Source organism: Dryas octopetala, chromosome 2 (assembly GCF_963921425.1).
Source record: "Dryas octopetala chromosome 2, drDryOcto1.1, whole genome shotgun sequence".
Classification (NCBI taxonomy): domain Eukaryota; kingdom Viridiplantae; phylum Streptophyta; class Magnoliopsida; order Rosales; family Rosaceae; genus Dryas; species Dryas octopetala.
This window is the reverse complement of record NC_141367.1, coordinates 21,660,989-21,681,012: the sequence shown is the minus strand read 5'-3', so window position 1 is coordinate 21,681,012 and position 20,024 is coordinate 21,660,989. Positions and strand designations below refer to the sequence as shown.

At 37.6% G+C, this 20,024-nt stretch overlaps 2 protein-coding genes and 1 pseudogene across 2 annotated transcripts; 1 reads left to right on the top strand and 2 right to left on the bottom strand.

Annotated features, from left to right (window-relative positions):
• Positions 1 to 2,157: 2,157 nt before the first annotated feature.
• On the bottom strand, positions 2,158 to 6,424 carry LOC147294092 (primary amine oxidase-like; annotated as a pseudogene).
• A 1,141-nt stretch (positions 6,425 to 7,565) lies between these two features.
• On the top strand, positions 7,566 to 10,709 carry HSP70T-2 (heat-shock protein 70T-2). Its single transcript, XM_086233679.1, has 2 exons — positions 7,566 to 7,724; positions 8,887 to 10,709. The coding sequence occupies exons 1-2, from the start codon at positions 7,646 to 7,648 to the stop codon at positions 10,608 to 10,610; spliced, it is 1,803 nt and encodes a 600-aa protein (XP_086089805.1). The 5' UTR covers positions 7,566 to 7,645; the 3' UTR covers positions 10,611 to 10,709.
• Positions 10,710 to 14,848: 4,139 nt separating this feature from the next.
• On the bottom strand, positions 14,849 to 18,408 carry LOC147294090 (Sec14p-like phosphatidylinositol transfer family protein). Its single transcript, XM_086234104.1, has 7 exons — positions 18,284 to 18,408; positions 18,028 to 18,145; positions 17,667 to 17,755; positions 17,529 to 17,575; positions 17,328 to 17,416; positions 16,629 to 16,762; positions 14,849 to 15,704 (listed from the first exon to the last, which is right to left on the bottom strand). The coding sequence occupies exons 1-7, from the start codon at positions 18,389 to 18,391 to the stop codon at positions 15,006 to 15,008; spliced, it is 1,284 nt and encodes a 427-aa protein (XP_086090230.1). The 5' UTR covers positions 18,392 to 18,408; the 3' UTR covers positions 14,849 to 15,005.
• Positions 18,409 to 20,024: the final 1,616 nt, after the last annotated feature.

The window sequence follows — 20,024 nt, the reverse complement described above, 5'->3', positions numbered from 1 at the left end:
TCTGGCTTTAATGAGCCAACTCACATTGCCTTAGACTTTAATTTTGCAGCTTAGTCTTGCAGTTTACTAGTCCTTTTCTTGCACTGAGGGAAAGAATAAATAATTGACTTTGCTTTGCTTTGTTTTTTTTTTTTGACTGAACTTTGCTTTGCTTTGAGCCTTTGACGACACTTGACAGTGAAGTGAAGGGCACGATCATTAGTACACCTGTCTTGCAACTGTTGCCTCTTGAATAAGTCACATGTAACAGGTTACAATAATAACTCTTTGTCGATTTATATACTGAAGATAATTATAATAATTGTAATATTTCTTTGTTTTCTTTTTTGGGTAAATAATAATAATTCTTCTTTGTCAACGCATGATAAAGATTGACTATAAATACACCAAGAAAAAAAAAGATTGACACTAAGGAATAAAATTTTGATGAAAATTTCGAAAATTTTTAAATTTCGACAAAATTAGACGGAAACGACGGAAATTACTATCAAAATACGGAAATTTTGAATAAAACTTTACCATATGTTTATTTAACATATTATCTACTACATTGATAAAAAATAATGAAGAGACCAAATTATATGGTGGGTTTCATGTGATATGTGATGAATATAATGCGCGTTTGAGGCAAATACTGTTAAATAAAATTAATATAATTAATAAATATAATTAATACATCTTTTATACTCTATAATCTATACATTAAACCATATACTTTATATGTCCTAATATTACATTAAACCCTATATACTCTATATTCTTTAAGATATGATATAAGATATTAAGATTTATGCCCTTTAGAGTATTTTTAATTATTTTTATATAGAAATGTATTATGATTTAGAGTTTAAAAATAACTAAACGAAATCTCAAAAGAATCAAACGAAACCTCAAACCTTTTTTTCTTTTCCAATTGTCCAAAGATCTCAAATCCTAATCAATTCTAAACCCTTTTTTTTTTCTTTTTTTGTTCTTTTTCTTTCCTTTTCTTTCCTTCCTGGCTTCCACTTCTTCTCGTGGGCGTGACCTTTGACCTTTCTTCTTCCCTTTTCTTTTTCTTTCCTTTTCTTTTTTTATTCTTTCCTTTTTGGCAGCCTTCCACTTCTTCCCTTTCATTTTTATCTTTCCCAGCCGCCACTGCTATGCGACTCAGCATATGGTATATCATTGATATATCTATTTCTCTTCTCTCTCCTCCGGTCCTCCTTCTCCAGCGCCGATCTCTCTCTCCCAAGTCCCTCCCCAATCTGATTTTCTCCCTCACCGATCTCTTCTCTTTTCTCTCTCTTCCCTCCCCAATCATGTCGGTGCTGAGTTTGTAACTGCCAAGGAGAAGATAGACAAAAAAATGGCTGGGTTGTTCCTCGGAAAAATTCGATAATTTCGGCGAAAAATTCATAAACTGGTGCTAAAATTTTCATACTCCTAAAAAAACGAAATTTAACTCCTTAGTCTATTCGTATGCTAGCTATGTTCAGTTCACCAGAAAAATGCTACATCCCTTTTGGTTTTACCACGTGTACTCTACTTAGGTTAATAATAAAAACTTTTATACCGCGTTAAATTTTCTTTTCACAAAAGAAAAAGAAGACATTATCTATTATAGTATGTATAAATTATGAATAATAACTTGCTAGTTATATGACATGTTATGTTTAGATCATATATTGAGATATAATTTGATCCATCTAATCAACATAAGAGACCATATTTTATATTTATATAATTTATTTTCTTTGAGAGAACTGCTGGTCAATAGAACGAGTGCTATGTGGACCTGTGGTTTGCTTTTAATTAATTCCTCCCAACAAACATGTAGCTAGAGCCTAAAAGACCCAATGAGCTATATTTTGCTTATTCTTACAGTAGGAATGGCCCAATTAACAATTGCTTGCCCTTCCCTTCTAAGCCTCTATCAAATTTTTGGGTTCTTTTCTTGCATTGGCAGCAAGAAGATTTAATCAACTTTTATTTACTAAACTGGTGGGTGATCATCAGCATGACAATTTGTCATGCCATACAAAATTGGTCATCACCATGACTTTTATTCAAAGTGGTGCCTTAGCTTTTATAGATGACTTGACTATAAAATGGTACAAGGAGTTTGAAAAGAGTGAAATGAGTAGGAAGAGAAATACTTTGATGCTTCATTTTTGTTCAAGCAGAATCACTTCCTGGGACGATTGTGAAGGTGGATGAGCAATTTGGCCACTTGACATTTTGGGGCGGTTTGTTTTTTAACACAGGATTGCTTTGGAAGAAGTTAGTCGGCCGGAGCTCGAATTGGCCGTCAAGTGTTGGCAAAATGGGAAAATCTTCTTGGTAAGGCACATGATGAAAACCCATTGTGTACCATAACACAATGTCCTTGTTTTATATGTCCCTATTTTTGCATCATTGACTATGAAGCACGGGTACGGATACGGATACGAATATGGATATGGATACGGATACGGATATGGTTATACGATACGACATGACACGGTGATACGGCAAATTTCTAAAAACTAGAATACGATACGTTATGGATACGGCAATTAAAAATATATATTAATATATAATAATAAAAATATGAATAGTTTAAAACATATTTTAAATAACATAAAAATTCAATTCATCATTCAAATTTAAATTCAAATATAAAGACTTAAAAAGATTATCCAAATTTTACACATATATTGCATAACTCATCTAAAACATATTACAAGCAAAACATATATATTATTATCTAATATTACACATGGTACTGGCTGGGTAACCTATACATTAACTAATATTACACATTGTAACATTGTACTGGCTACTGGGTAAAATATATATTATTAACTAATTGTTTATTGACTCTCTCAACACAAGCTGTTAATAATATAATATTATATTATATTACGAATTTGCAATCAATCTGAACCAGTATACCACTTTCCAAGTTTCCAGATTAATCTCAACCAATACATAATAAAACTAGGGATGCAGACCCCCAAAGAGAAAACAGTAAAGGAAATGATATGTACAGAAATATCAAGAAAAGCAGCAAGCCCACAAGAAATGGATGATTACGAAATACGAACTGATCTGGAACAGAACTCGTCGGCAGTGCAGCGCATCCGATTTGGGTTTCTTGACTCTCTCCAATTTGGTTGTTCAAGATGAAGAACTGAAGAAGATGAAGTGGTTGAAGAACAGAAGGATACCTGTGTCAAGAGCAAAGGATACTCGTATCCAACGAGTCAAATACGTATCCGTTGACCTGGATACGTATCCAACGCATATCTGGCCGTATCTGAGGCGTATCCATATCCGATACGTATCCGATACGGGATACGGCACCAAAATGGCGTATCCATGCTTCAGAGATCATTGACATTAATTAAAAATCAGGGAAAATAGAAGTTAAGACTTGTTATGACCGTCCCATTCAAATTTATCTCCGGGATAGCCTAATTGGAAGCAAAGGAATAAAGAAATGCGGTACATTAGGCTAATTATACCTGCTGCTCCATGTAGCCAAGGTATCATCCCCCCTGCTTTGATCAACATATAGTCCCCCTGCCCATTTTTCAGATTTGTTATATGGCGTAACCCACACATTGTACTTAGTGAATGCTGCTCGGATTTGTGTATAATCATCGTCAGATAAAAGTGCACCGGCCACTGATCCCGGAATCAGACGGTACCCAACATTGTTACCCACTTTAGTCCTCTTGTTGGGGTTCACAACCAGCAGTTCAGCTGCTGTGGAACCAAGCTTGATCTTTGCATCAGACTCCCTAGCTTTTCGCCGTTTCGCTGACAACCTTCCAGTAACTCTTCCTTGGTGAGTTGGGGTCAGTCACTCTGGTTGTTTGCAATTTGGACTTGGCAAAGGCGTTGGCTTCACCATCAACATCAAGATCAAGGTGGTAGGTAAGAAAGTGATCATGGTGCATGTGCAGCTATTCTATTTTCTGTTACCAGTGTACCATATACTTCCTCCTCTATTTGGTCTTTGTGAGTGTACTTTGTTCCCCTCACCTCCAGCATACCAGTTAGCCCAACCTGCAAGGAAATAGCACAATTTGTGTTCAATGTGAATTTCATTCATTTTAGAGTAATGCTACATAAAAAATATGTTAATGTATCTATGTTTTATTTGTTCCTATTTCAAGTCATTCTTAACGTAATTTATTTCTAACTAGTAAGTTACTATAATTGTAGACTGTATGTGTGCTTACCTTGCATATGATTTAGCCACTTTGCTCGAACTCCCAATCAACAATGTAGTCTAAATTGATCACTGAGTGCACTGTCCTGACCACCAAGCTCACTTCTGGTCTAACCTCTCTAATCTGCAACACCAAAATCAACGGAAACGTTCTCTTGTCATACTATGACTTTGAATTATTAATTAAATTAACTCTTAAATAAATCAGTCACAATCTGACAACATAATATTGTTATGTTAGATTGTTTGGCAAAACAACATTACCTACGAAATTAGACAAACCTAGCTCTGAAACCTACTAAATGAACACGTTCCACTTTATTTGATATGACATTTTCTGTGTGACGCCACATGATATCTCCAGCATAGCGCTCAAAAATGCATAAAACATTAGACATTTTATTTGGTGTTCCATCTTGTCTAGCAACATAAGCATCCATGAAAGCTGCATTTTTGGGGCAGTCCCTAAGTGGCTCAAGTGAGGCTGCAGAGAGGCCAAACCCAAATTCACCTGCATCAAAAAATGCCCTAGTGCTCCATTCTTGGCTCAGGTCCATGTATGGGACAAACAGCTCCGAAACAAACCCTCTGTATAGGACACGACGATATTGCTGCTTCTCTATGTCGTAAATTGATGCTAGAGAAATTATTGGACCAGCTCGCATGTCGAAACCCAGATGAAAATCCGAGTTTGCCCATCTGATTTTGAATTAAAATCAACAACAGAAAAGGATCACCACAAAGTTTAGTTGGTATGGGAATGTACCAAAATAGCAGTTCCAATGTGACAGAACACATAACCTCAACCACATTCAAGGAAAAACTATTTTATGTCACAGTCAAATGTGACATTTTTCTCACAATATATACCTTTAACTCTTACATGCATGTTGTGAGAATGAGTACCAAACTTTGAACAAGCAAAACCCAGTTTTGTCCATTGATGTCCAAGAGGAATGGTACGGTCTATACTTATACTTTGTCTTATATCTCTTAAAACAATGTGATTTATGTTTAAAATTTTATCTTAACCCGGACAATAATGATTTTTGGTAAAATATATTAAGAGTGAAACCATAAAATCCAAATTAAAATGTACTAATGTAGATGTAGTCAGAAAAATATTTGCGATGCATTTAATTAGAACTTAATTTAATGGACTAATTAAGCGTTACTTCCCAAAAGATTTTGAATGGAGCAGTCATAGCACTTGTATATTACCATCACTCATTGTTATAGTGTCATGTATTTGATTTATTTTATAACATTATAAAGTTGGTCTAATCTCACTTATGATCAGTTATGATACATAGTGTTGACAATTCAATGACAAATTTAATAAATTAATATACAAAAATACTAGCGTGTTCTTGATTGCAACTACATTACTAAAATTATAACAATTGAAATTATAAAAATAAAATAAAACTTGACACTAATTACAAAGACCAAAAATAAAATTAGTCTTATAAAGTTTACTTGAAAGAAGTACGTATGCTTTCTGAATAAATGGACACACGGTGGGAGATATCTCTTAATTATCTAATGGAGTGTCCGTCAATGCTAAAACTTGGGCCCTCCGGTTGCTCCACCGTGATCCCATTCAATCTCGACCCAAATGGAGGCTTCTGCTCCGATTCTCTGTAGTCAGTCCCATCCGTCAATCTATCCTTAAAACCCACGATCTCCATCTCGTCAAGATCAACGGTCATTGTCACTCCCTCCACGGGCCTCGTCTCCAAATTAACAGTCCCATCCAAATAATAACACCCAAGGCTAATGACCCTTTTGCCCTTGCTCTTCTCCCCGTGCCACCCCTCAGTGAAAGCGGAGCACACGACCTCCTCAATCTTCAACCCGCGCTTTTTAACCGCGGCCAAAAACGGTGCGTATTGGAGCGCCAGTGCGTTCGCGGCTTCTTGCTCTGCGGAAGTGATGATGGGGTAGCCGAAACCGTCGTGAATGCGGCGAGGTGGGTTGACAAATCGACGACGGTTTCGTGAGTGGTGTACGTTGTGGTTGAGACGGGAAATGACAAAAGCTTGGCGAGGTGGGTTGGGCTTGGAGAGCCATGAGAGGAGTGTTGGTTTGTGTGGGTCTTCGAGGCCCACGTAATGGAAGGTTAAGTTGGAGGAGTTGAAGAAGTACGCTGTGGGTGATGATGGATCGGACTTGGTGGAGCTCCCAAGGGGTTAGAGGGTCAAGTGGGTGGTGGAGATCAAATTGGTGGGTGGAGATGGTGAAGAGTCATGAAATGGGAAAGAGAAGGAAGAAGAGGCATTTAAAGGAAGTTAAGGCCATGAATAATAAGTCCATTTACATTATCATAGTGTGATAGTTACTTGTGTGAGGGAGACTACTCTTAATGGGTTTTGGCTAATAGCCTGATATATAAGACATGAATGTGTTATGTGCTTGATGATAGTGAACAGCATGAACAGTAGATGCTGTTATTTGCTTTGAGAGTATTTGTTTGGTGTCAAGTAGGCAAACATTACAAGTTTCAACAACCACTCTACGTGTCAAGAAGAATGCATGCATGGAATTTACAAAATCCAACCAAACTGATTTATGGTTTAGGAAATTACTGGTTCAGTGGTTTGAAAATGAGTGGGGACTGGGGAGAAAAAGCTACTGAAATTATAATTTCCATAGGCATATATTGTGGTACAAAAGTCAGTTGATGAGTCTCACCATGCATCTTTTAAGGCTCTCTCCAATTTAGTTATTCGCAACACAACTATCTAGTATCTACAAGACAATTATTCACAACACTAAACAAGTATAGGTTTTACTAAAAAATCTTGATATTAGTGTGTATTCAAATTCTTTATATATCAATTAATAACTCTTCGTTTTATAATTGATTCACTTTTTTCTCAAATATATACCTATACTAGAAAAACTAAAATATGTGTTATTTATGAGTGTATACAATTATGTGTCTATCTTTTCCTTACATAACTTTACACATAATAAAATAAAAAATAAAAAATATACACCCGAATATTTACTTGAGATAGAGAAAAAGCTCAAGGAACCATGCAATTAAGCCATGAAAAATGATAGCCTTGCTAATTAATATCATAATTTACTTTCAATTTTCTGCATTTGTTGTTTTCCAAAGACATTGATAAATGATAATGCTCAAAATTCTGGGCTGGGCTAGTGCATGCAAGTCGATCGGTTCAGAATGGTTTAATTGCTGTTAGTTAGTTTGTTGGGCCACAGGCCCATTACGCAACCTAAACACGTAAGAAACTTTTCTCTTTACACGTAGTACACAATTCTTTGTTTTTCTGGACCCTTCTCGCACATTTTCTATTTTACTGAGGTGCGGTGCGGTGCCAATATTCTTAACAAAAAAAAAATAATAATAATAGAGCTGACCACCTTGTACTCTAGTAAGCTCTAGAAGCTGGTCACCTTTGTATTTGATCGTCTATGCCACTCTGTAATCTCATTCTTTCTATCATCTTCTCTTGCTCTCTAAACTCTCAACTTGCCTTCCTATCTCTCTCAAGTAAGTCCCTCACTGCCTCCTTTCTTTTATAGCATTTTGCTTTCTTTCCTTAGTGGTTATGCTGCTTATGCAGAGCATAGAGCTTCAATTGCATCTTTGTGTGCTTGTAGTTAGCTATGCATGCACTACTGTTTTCTGAGTTAATTTGTGTTAGTACCCAAGAACTACTTCATGCTCTGCTGAAATGGGTTATGGACTTATGGGTCCTGTCTCTGTTTCGGAGCGTTATTGCTCTAATTACGAGTTTTTCTTATCAAGCATTGACATATTTTGTTGCATTTCACATCCTGAAGAATCACTGGTATTTTATATTTTTTGATTAAGTTTATGTCATAATTGTATTCCATAGTTTGTTGTAAAGCTCAACTTGCTGGGCAGGATCACCTAAATTTGCTTTCTTCATATTATTATATTTTTTAAAAATATGTGGGATTGAGGTCTTTATATTTCTTCCCATCCAACTGCTAAAACACACCTCAGAGGTGTTTGAGGGAAAGCCTGCATGAACTAAATTTTGCCAATTCTTTCTGTGTAGTGTGTAGTTTGAGGGTTTAGTGGGTTTTAACTTTTAAGGGTGTGGATTGGATATGTCCTTGATAACCAGGCGGTACTTCTTCTACGGAAGTCCTATGCTCAACCTTTTAAGTGTAGGGGTTTGTTGGGGCCACATATTTTTCTATTACTGAATCCCCTAACCCAGTAAGGAAAGGGTTTCTCTGTTATTACTTAGTTTTCATAGTCTTTCACAATCAGTCAATCACTTTTAAGTGTGGCTTTGAGAACAAGTACCAGTTAGGAATTATCTCAACACATCCTCAATTGTGTTGTTGTAAGTAAACAGAATTCACATTACTAATTTGGGAAGATAGTGATTGGTAGATATCTTGGTCATACATGAGGCCATTGAACTCGTAGGCATTGCTTGGGATAACTAGTTCTTGGGCTGATTTGTGCACAAACTGGAAAAGAAAACAAAAAACAGAACTTGAAATACTGCAAACCGGAGGGCATATATGTCGCATAGTTTTTTTTGGAGAGCGGTTGACTGAAGAACAATGTAATTTCAGCCTCATTCCATATACTGTTAAATAGTACATCAGCTGCAACTCATAATTATGATAATTTTGAGCATATCCTTCATCCTTTGCATTTTGAAATGCAGGAATGGCTGAGCCAGCATACACGGTGGCATCTGATAGTGAAACCACTGGAGAGGAAAAATCCTCATCCACTTTTCCAGAAATCGCAATTGGAATTGATATTGGCACTTCACAATGCAGTGTTGCAGTCTGGAATGGATCCCAGGTTGAGCTCCTTAAGAACACTAGAAACCAGAAGATGATGCGTTCTTATGTCACATTCAAGGATGACAACCCTTCAGGGGGAGTAAGCAATCAACACTATGATGAGCATGAAATGTTATCTGGAGCTGCCATCTTCAACATGAAACGCTTAATTGGCAGAGTCGACACCGATCCAGTTGTCCACTCAAGCAAAAGCCTTCCGTTTTTAGTACAAACATTGGATGTTGGTGTCCGCCCCTTCATCGCAGCCTTGGTGAACAATGTGTGGAGATCCACTACTCCTGAAGAAGTTCTGGCAATATTTTTGGTAGAAGTAAGGGCAATGGCAGAAATCCAGTTAAAGCGACCCATAAAAAATGTTGTTCTGACCATTCCAGTTTCATTCAGTCGGTTCCAGTTGACTCGGATTGAAAGAGCTTGTGCCATGGCTGGCCTGCATGTCCTCAGACTGATGTCTGAACCAACTGCTGTGGCACTGTTATATACACAACAGATTGAATATCAGAAGATGCATACCGCATCTGACAAGATTGCTCTAATCTTCAATATGGGTGCTGGATACTGCGATGTAGCTGTAAGTGTTACAGCTGGAGATACAACTGGAGGAGTTTCCCAAATAAAAGCCTTAGCAGGAAGTGCCATCGGAGGAGAAGACTTGCTTCAGAATATGATGCGTCATCTGTTGCCAAATTCTGAGAGTCTTTTAAGAAGTCATGGATTAGATGAGATCAAATCAATGGGCTTGCTTCGAGTTGCAACCCAGGATGCAATCCACAAACTCTCCTTCGAAACTACTGCTCAAATTGACGTTGACTTGGGAAATGGGACTAAAATATGCAAGGTTGTGGTCCGGGAGGAATTTGAGGAAGTTAACCGTGCAGTGTTTGATAAGTGTGCGAGCCTAATAATCCAGTGCCTGCAAGATGCAAAGGTTGAAGCTGAGGATGTGAGTGATGTAATAGTTGTAGGTGGATGCTCATATATTCCAAAGATAAAAAATCTTGTCATGAGCATATGTAAAAAACAGGAGGTTTACAAAGGGATGAACCCATTGGAAGCAGCTGTCTCTGGAGCGGCATTAGAAGGAGCCGTGGCTTCAGGTGTTAGCGACCCCTTTGGAAGTTTGGACCTGTTAACTATTCAAGTCACACCTCTCTCCATTGGGATACGAGCTGATGGAAACAACTTCGTGCCTATCATACCTAGGAACACCACAATGCCAGCAAAAAGAGATATGGTTTTCACAACTGCCCATGATAATCAAGCTGATGCACTAATAATTGTCTATGAAGGCGAGGGGAAGAAGGTGGAAGAAAATCATCTGCTGGGCTACTTCAAGATTGTGGGGATTCCGCCGGCCCCCAAAGGAGTTCCAGAAATAAGAGTGATGTTTGACATTGACGCTTCAAACTTGCTGAGAGTTTTGGCTGGGGTGTTAATGCCAGGGTCTCATCAACCAATAAGTCCGGTCATGGAAGTGAGGATGCCAACAGTTGATGATGGTCACGGCTGGTGTGCTGAAGCCCTACACACAAGTTATGGTTCTACTCTAGACTTGGTAACAGTGCAGAAGAAGATATAGTTACTGGGATATTGCACATATATCAGATTTCAGTAACAACAGTTGTAATGTAAGGATGACACTCCGTTTGCCTACTTTCTTGAGTGTGGTTTCTGTGTAATAAACTAATGTGTGCTAGCACCGCTTTAATGGTATGCTTTTTTATAGAAGAAGAGTTTCTTTTTTAATGGCCTTCTGCAGTTCTGCCACTGCTCTGTCGGCAATTCCGCATCCATCCCAAACAATCATAAATAAATGAAAGAGACATATTAAACCTAAGAAATAGGACAGACAGAATAAGCTCCAACTTAACCAATACATTGCCGCTTCCATCTCGGCTAGTCTTCCACTTTAACCAATAAATGAAAGAATGTGACAGACAATCGCATCTGGTAATTCACTAATCCTATCTTCAACTCCTACTTGACGTTTTGATTTGGAATCCATTTTAATGTTCTGGTTGCGGCACAAGGATGCATATAGGGTTTCCTAGTAGATATTGGAGTGAAGGTAGGGCTGCGCTTCACCACTTTGCATGAGTTTCCAGTTAAACTAATTGGGCTGGTTTGTGTAATCTGTCTGTATTTCTTTCATATATTGGGTTTGTAGTAGTGGATCCATGTGAAGTGAATGAACCAAAAAATCCTAACAATGGAAACCGATCTCAGCTAAAATACATAGCACACATAAGAGAGTAGTGAAAAAGTCATAAGCTCCAATGAGGTTGTGGTAATGACGCATGAATATTGTGGCCTTCTGGACCTGGTAGTATAACCTCAGCCAAATATCAGTCTTTTCTTGTTTAATGTATCCTCAATTTCTCATCAATGCAAAATCACAAAGAACTAGTTGAATATATTATCCAAAGTTGACCCAATCGTGACTAATTAGATGACCCAAGAGCTTGTTATAGAACGATATAAAAAATTGTTTACACAGATCTTCTTTTTATAAGTATATAAAAGCAAAAATTATCTGTTTCTTTCTTGATAGAACTAGAAAAAACAGAGTTCATGACCAAAGGATCATAGAGTTCTTTCTTGATTGCCCCTTTTTTTAGCTTTTGTTTAACTAAGCCTTTGGTTAAGTGAGAGTTATAAAAATACACCAAGAGAGTTAATTAAGCCTTTGAATTTTCAAAAATCCATAAGCTCCAAACACATGACTCCAAACTCTCATTGTTTTATATTTTATTAAAAATAATGATTGCCAGATATAAAATAATGATTGTTTTATATTTTACTACAAGTTCAAATATAAAATAATGATTGCCAGATGTCAACTGCAAAAACTTTTAACACTGTTTTAAATCAATTAAACTTAACCCTTAATTTATGAAATTTAATATATTGGGTTTCAGGTAGTGAATCCATATGAAGTTAATCAACCAAGAAATCTTACACAAATTGGAAAGATGAAAAATAAAAAAATACAGAGTCAGTCTCTGAGGGCCTACAGGACCATCAACAATATACTTGCTAAGTCGTTCAAGTGCGGTTATGTCAATGACATATGAATATTGTGGCTTTCTGGCATTAGAATTCATCTAGTAGTGCATTTTAGATGCTTTTGAATATATTATCCGAAAGAAAATGAGATTTAGAAGAAGTTGCAGAGATGTGTATCATTCAAGACAGAAACTTGTAGTTGTCCAGAAAACCAAATCCAAATCCGAGAGGAATGGCATTGATTTCTGTGATGACTGATTAGTTAATATAAAAGAAAACCATCTTCCAATATAAAGCTCATAATATAATACAATGACCAGAAGATCATAGAGTTTTTTCTTGACTGGCTGATGAACTGAATAAGAGAATTCAGAGTTACAAAAATTAAAACCACTGGCTTAATTAGTCATTACTGCTATGTCCAATTCCATCCAAACCACTCCAGACAAAAAAAATAAAAGGGACACATTAATTTAAACTCAAAAACAAGACAAAATTAATAAGCTCCAAACTCTAAAGATGATGCTTTTCCGCAGATAGATTCATCTGCTATCAACAAAGATGATGATGCTTTAACATATTTGACAATTCTTGGAAACCCCATTAATTAGAAACATATATAAGACTGCATTCTAGATAAATTCCATTTGACGAGTCTTTGAACAGCTTTGAAACAACAAAATTTCCTTGTACAACTCCTCTTTTTTCTGACAACCTAAATGACTGCAAGTAGAAATAGTCATCTCACCTTGTAGTCTCTTGAATTTCTTCATGGGGATAGTCTCTTAAGGTGTGATGATAAACAAATAGGAACAAGCTTTGGTGGATTGAAGGCAAGTGAACGTACTTTAAAATCTAAGATAAGATGTTCAATATTTGGTGATCTATTGAGTAACTCGGAAAGATATTCCCAGTAAAACCAACCATGAAAAACTAGCTCCAATTTGTTCAAATTATTAAAATCACGAAGCAGGAAAAGAGCCTTAGAAAGAGGAGTTCAAAGAGACAGACATTTAACACTGGATTTTGCTGCCATAAACCACTTTACACTGTCAGCATATTCTTGACTTATATTTTGGTGAAAGAACCCAAATCAATTTTGGATTTGAAATCTCCATAGCATAAAATGACAAGACAAGCCCCCTAACATCAAGGTTTTCAAGCTTCGGGCATCGATAAAAATATTGCTACCAGCAACAATGGATATTATGATAGTTATAAATCATATCTCCTAGACAGTGGTCGTAGAAATGTGGTCCATCTAAGTTTGGAACACAAGTCCATAAGTTGCTCCATCTTCTAGACAGAAATGTGGTCCGCACAGCATCTTTTGTTGGAATGAATGAAAGAATGATGTACAACCAATGAAGCATGAGTTCTATAAACATCATCAAGCCCTCTTCCTTTATTGGACTATATATCTATTGGAGAATTGCTTCATGCTTTTTGGTGTTGGGTTTTTTCTGCCATCTCCCTTTTGGTTTGGGCTAATTTAGGCCTGCACTGTGGGGTTTTGGTCTTTTCCTTTGCTAGGCCTAAGTTCACCAAAGGATCATTGAGTTAAGCCTTTGTTAATACGAAAAATTATAGGATATAACCGATATATCGTCATTTGGTATAACTAGTTTAACGTATAAGAATATTATTAAACGATGTGTTTATACCACGTATCAATATATCAGTTATACATAATAATTTTTCGATTATTACTGACTTAGTCATCACTATACCTCTTTCCATATCAATCCAAAAGACTCACAAAAACAAATGAAAGAGACACATTCAAACCCAAAAAACTTCATAAAAGAAACTCCAAACATCAACAATAGCAGTACCAACACTGCTTCTGTCTGCATACAAATTCAAACATAAACTAATAATTGTCAGATGTCAACTGCTAAAACATTGAAAATACCATTAAATCAACCAAACCCAACCCTTAATCCATGCAATTTCACACATGAATTGGGTTTGTGGTAGTGAATCCATATGAAGTGAATCAACCAAGAAATCCAAACAATGGAAACAGATCTGAGCTAAAATATAGAGCACAGATTAGAGAGTAGTGAAAAATCCACAAGGTCCAAACACATGGACTCCAAACTGAAGAACAGAACCTTGCTACCCCTGAAGACAATTCCTAAACGACAAAGCCGCATCACCTACACACAAGTATACGACACTGAAATTTCACTTCCCAAAGCTCTCACTCTGTCTTCACACTCTTACTCTACAACTCACTCAACGCGGACATACAAATATATGTTCAGAATGTGTACGCCTAAATGCCTCAACAAAAATAAAAATGTTGACTCTCTACACAGCAAAACCCGACACATATTCCTACCCATTTCTGCTCTCCTTGATAGATGGGTCGTCGGCCCACTGACCCACATATAAAATTATATACCAACCCAAGTCATACAAGGAGAAGATTACAAAATGTGAGTAATTTCAAACTATTATCAACAAACTTCAACCATCTGGGTCGGTTTGAAAAAGATTCTAAAGCAAAACAATATTTATATATCAAGTTTGAATTGAAACAGAGATTTCTTTCTTTTCTCTTCTTTTTTTCTTTTTCCTTTTATCAACACAGCATAGCAAATGAGTTCCAATGCAGTGTTCACCGTCTCGACCACGCTATCTTGTTCCCAAGCTTTGCCCTTCGAAACCCAAAACGTAGACTTTTGTGAAAACCCTCCACAGAGCTCAAAATCAGACAATGGTGCACACCATCTCACACCTTGCCCAGCACGTCGTCTCTTTGTTTTTTTTTTTTTTTTGGTGTGCTGCTTGTGATTTCTTGGTCTAGTAGAAAATTAATGCACGAGGAGAGTTGGACTTTGCGAAATAATTAATCAATTATTAGTAGTAATTAATCACCGTCGACGAGGACTCATTGACTCATTGTTAATTTAATAATGTATGTACTTCTTCTTTTTTCTTTCTTTTTTTGGGCTTGAGTTCAGAACCGTTGGGATACCGACACGTGGCGGCGTCTGATGTGGGGAGAGACGATAGAGATTAGTCCACCCAGTGGGGGCCGCATCTTTGACCTGTAGATCATCTCATCGTACGGCCTCCTGTAGAACTTCAAAAACGGCAGGAACGACTCCCGAGACCTCTCCGTCCTGCTGACGCGGCTCTCCTTGCGGAAGAACATGGCCGGCGATTGGAGGAACGAGGGGCGTGGGGTCCGCGGGAGAGGGGTTCTGCTAGAATCACCGTTGGTGCACCGTTGAGGCAGTGGGGTTGAGGGGAATAAGCTCTTCCTTTGGGCCGCGGAGTTGCCGTAGCCGTGGATGGTTCCACGTGGCGTTCGAGCGGCGGGCGAAGCGAAAGAGAAGGACCGGGCGTTGAGGGGTGAGATGAGTGCGGGTCCCAGAGGGGACGGGCTGGTGGGGCCTACTTTGGACGCTGACGTGTCGGTCAAGCTGAGGTACCAAGGCTTGAGAGAGTCGAACTGGTGGTGAGAAACGGTGAAGGAGAAACGGGAGGATGAGCAGGAGCCGATCTTGGCCGTTGACGTTATGGACGAGGGATCGAATCGGAGGGACGAGGCTCGCGGGTAATTGGAGAAGTCGTTGAAATCCAGTGATTCTTCAAAGTCTAGTGACGACACCACCATCGTCGTCGTCGAAAGCTCAACGAACGGTCGTACACCCTACAAAAACAATGAAACATGTCCGTCACAATCACACATTGACCTTTTTCTTTTGTTTGTGGTCCCACGACTACTAAAATTAATTGAAATTTGCATAAACCAAATTGAGACCAATTAAACAATCGAACAAAATGACAAGGTCGTGTTTGAACTGGAAATTCTCATTTCAATACTTAATTTGGTTTCACAAGATAAGTACCATTAATAACATAAACAAATCAAACAAAAGTTCATTAATTGTTGGTCCTTCTTAAGAAAAACAATAACAAAATGAAATCTACCAATGTGCAAATGTGCAATGACAATATGTTATTGTTATATCTATCGACGAGTAAGGACGATGATATAATATTTTTATACTTTTCAAATCTACCAGAAAAACTCCACAACTCATTCTCTTTTCTTGGTTTTGTAACGGTGAGAAAGTGAGCATTGTGGCGTTTTTCTTCCATAATAAAAATGACGTCTCTAACATTACTCTAGTATTGTTGAAAACAAAAAAATTAATAAAAGACTTTACTTCCGCAATATACGAGAAGAGGATGCATTATGATGACTTTAAATGCGTTGGTTACCTTTAGCAACAGTAGTGACACATATAAGCTTTGGAATTTAACTGTTCCTAGTATTCTTTATCCCAAAGCAAAACTAGCAATAATTGTGACATAATTTGAACCCCATGCAAAGCAAACAAGCAATGCTATGGCCTATGAACCCGACCCCCCACTGCTGGGTGGGTGTACCCAAAAGTAGCATGTAACAAACACACACACACACACACACTGCAATGCTTAACAGTTAACAGTAGTATTAGACTTTTCCACACTAATTAATGAGACACTGAGCTTGTGGTCCATGGTGGGCTAGCTTAGCTATTGGGTATATATGCATGTATAGGATAGGTAGCTTGGTTTTGAATTTTACCTTCCAGAGATAAGAGAAGAGGCTTGGAGGGTCAATGACAAAGGCCTTGAATAACCGTCCTGGGTAGTACTCTGCCAATATTTTCAGCGCTGCCAGTAACAAGTTCATAAAAGCCGACGCCGACCTGAAAAAGCCTGCAACCCACCACGCCTATCAATATTAATTCATTATTATCCCTTCCAAAATTCAAAATAAATATCACAATTATTAGTTATTACTATTAATTTATTATTATTATAGGATTTATGAATTTTAATTGTGATTAAAAGAATAAAAAGTGTAGAGACTGCTAAAGTTAGCGAAAAAGTAGAATCCTGTGTACTTCTGCCAGGATCAAAATATTTAAGGAATGGCGTAGTGGTGAATTGACCAATTCTTGGAGGGTAATGGGTATATATAAATTGACTCCAATTCCCCATAATGCCCCTGCAGTGCTGGACCATTATGGAGGCCTCGACCGCGACACCTCAGGGGCACTCCGGACCATTTCTGAGATCAATATCTCAGTTTTCAGACACAGTGCAGTGCCGCTTCTCCGACATAGTTGCGTGCCTCGTCTCATTAACTACGCTGTCGGATTAGCATGGCTTGCAGTTTTAAGTACATGCTTGTGAAGGACTAAATTAGCCTTCGGGTTTTGAAGGTGGTGTGTGAGTTTGTGAAGGGTACGATTGGGAATGTGGAGGACAGTGGGCTTACTTGCGTCGAAAAGGAGAACGAACTGCTCAACGTTTTTGGGCATGGTCTCAATGGCCACCTCCAGCGTGAATACCAATAAGCGAGTGAACCTTAAAAATTTACAAAAATGGAAGAATGGAAAATTAATTTCAGCAAAAATAGAAAAATGAAATATTTATTTCAACGTTTTTTTTTCTGGGGTTTTGTGTTTTTGTCACTCACAGTTTCTGTGAATGGAACTTCTGGTAGTCTTGCTTAATCCGGAAAATCTGCAAAAAGAAAACAAGGACAATGTGATGTTAATTATTCACAAAAAGAAAAAGGAAAAAAGAGGATTTAATTAATTAAATAAATAATTACCAGAACAGGCCTGGATTCTTCATCATGACCAGACACGTAGGCAACCCCTTCTGCAAGCTCAGCTGAGAACTCATCAGCGATCAAGTGCTCTGTGTGTTCAAAAACACCAAAATCAGAATAAAATAATCAATAACCACAGAATATTTCACTTTCTTTTTTCTATTTTTTATCTTTTGTTGAGTGGTTAAAAACAAAAACAGGAAATAAGTGGGGTTAATGATGAGTTGGGTTACACTTTAACGCTTAATTCAAAGTGTAAAAAAGCAAGATTCTCGGCTAAACACAAAACAAAAAGAGAAACCAAGATGCATTAAAAAAGAGGACAATGAAGAAGAAAGGGTTGGCTTGTATTGTATAGTACCAGTGCCAATGCTCTGTCTCCAAGAAAGACAAGCCTTGAGTTGCTTAGCAGCCTTCTTAACACTATCCCCTTTGGCTTTCAGAAACCTCTCTACACAAGCACTGTTGCAGAACTTCTCCTGCAAAACCAAATAGTAGAAAAAAACTGAGACAGAATAGTAGTAAAAGCTAACAACAGCAAATTACAAAAACAAAAAACAAAAACAAAAACCCATTTGAACAGTGAACATATATGGAGATCTAGCTAGCTACTCAACCTGTTTGACTGTGAGTGGGGCTTGTTTTCTGAGAAGCTGGAGAACAGCTTCGACTCTCGGATTGTCGAACTTCTGCTGATCTTTTTGGTGCTCATCTTTCTTACCCATTTCGAGGGTTGAAATATCAAAGCAAGTAGTTCCAAGAAAACACAATCACACAACACACACAACGAACAGAGAGACTATTATACCAAGCTTCTGCTTCACGCAACCATTAAAATCTTTCACTGTGAGTAGAGAGAGAGAGAGAGAGAGAGAGAAGGAAATGATCGAAGAGAGAGAGTGAGAGGGAAATGAGGTTGAAACTTGAAATAAAAACTGCTGCTCAGTGCTGAGATATAACGTTGAATAAAGAGAGTGAGAGGTTGTATAAATAGCAAAACGACAGCTCATAACGCCGTTACATATGATATGATGTGGTGTGGTGCACACTTGCGCATGCAACGCATACACTGCATTAAACAATGGGCTTTAAATTAGAGTTACGTCAACTGCTTGTTTCGGTCAATGCTATTGTATAATTGTAAATTTGTAATGCGGCAAAGTAAAGCAAAATGCAATGATGGGTCTGAAAGCGATTCGTAACGGAAAACGTCGGCTGGTCCAGGCCCAAGCCCACCGCCACCACCCCCTTTTACTGCTTTCTCTCTCTTTATTACTTTCCCATTTTGCCCTCCCCCTCTGCTCTGCAACCCTTCTGTTTGTCCTTGTAATCCCTCATGGGAGCATTTATTTTTTTGGTTTTTTTCCAAGAATATATACTTACCTACTTGTTTGCATAGACTGACCATATATTTCAGCCTATAGTTGATTGTGAAGGAGCTGTGTTAATGTCAGTCGCCCTTATATTTCAAGATGATGAGTCTCACATTAGTGCATGGTTCAAAGTCTTCACATCATTCATACGGTGCCTAATGACACTAGTATATTACATGACCTTTATAAATTGTACATAGTAATATATCTCATCATGAGTCCTATGTACAACTCAAATTACTCACACCACATGTTTCAAGGTAGAATTTATATCAATCAATGGTTAACAATTTAAATACATATACCAACTACTTCCAATACTAATCTTTTATTCCTCTTCATACTTTATTCTCATGTATACTTAAAATGTCGTGTTCCTGCCGTGATGTGCCATGTCATGCTCAAGTTGTGTCATGGTTAATGGCCAAAAATTTATGCTCGAAGACTTACTTATTTGTAACGTACTTGTGCTAGCACAACCCGTTTCATGTTTATGCCGACCCAACCGTTTTAATTGTGATGTGCACGTGCTGCCCCCATCCGTTTCAAACTTCTAATTAGAGCCGTTAATGTATGATAACACATGATTCACACTACATGTGATGATTGAAACAAGGATTTTGTTGGCTTTGTAAGTTGAAAAAGGCTGCAGTGGTACTGGGGTGTAATTATTGCAAAAAACAAGTTTTGTTTTGGTAAATTGAATGAGGATCATAATGATGGCACACTTTTGTAGAGCAATGGGAGATCGGGGCCTAAAAGTGATGATACATGGGAGCAAAAAACTCCAAACACGTGAACGGATATGGCGAGATAAATAAAAAATGATGAAAATGATGAAGAGGATCGAAGTAATAGAACTAGGACTGAATGTTTCACAACGCACAGTATATTTCCTGTTGTTTTAGCTACCTCTTCTTTGATAAATGTCAGTGTATATTCAGATTCAGGCCTTGTATACAGTATACAAATTTGTCAGCTTCGA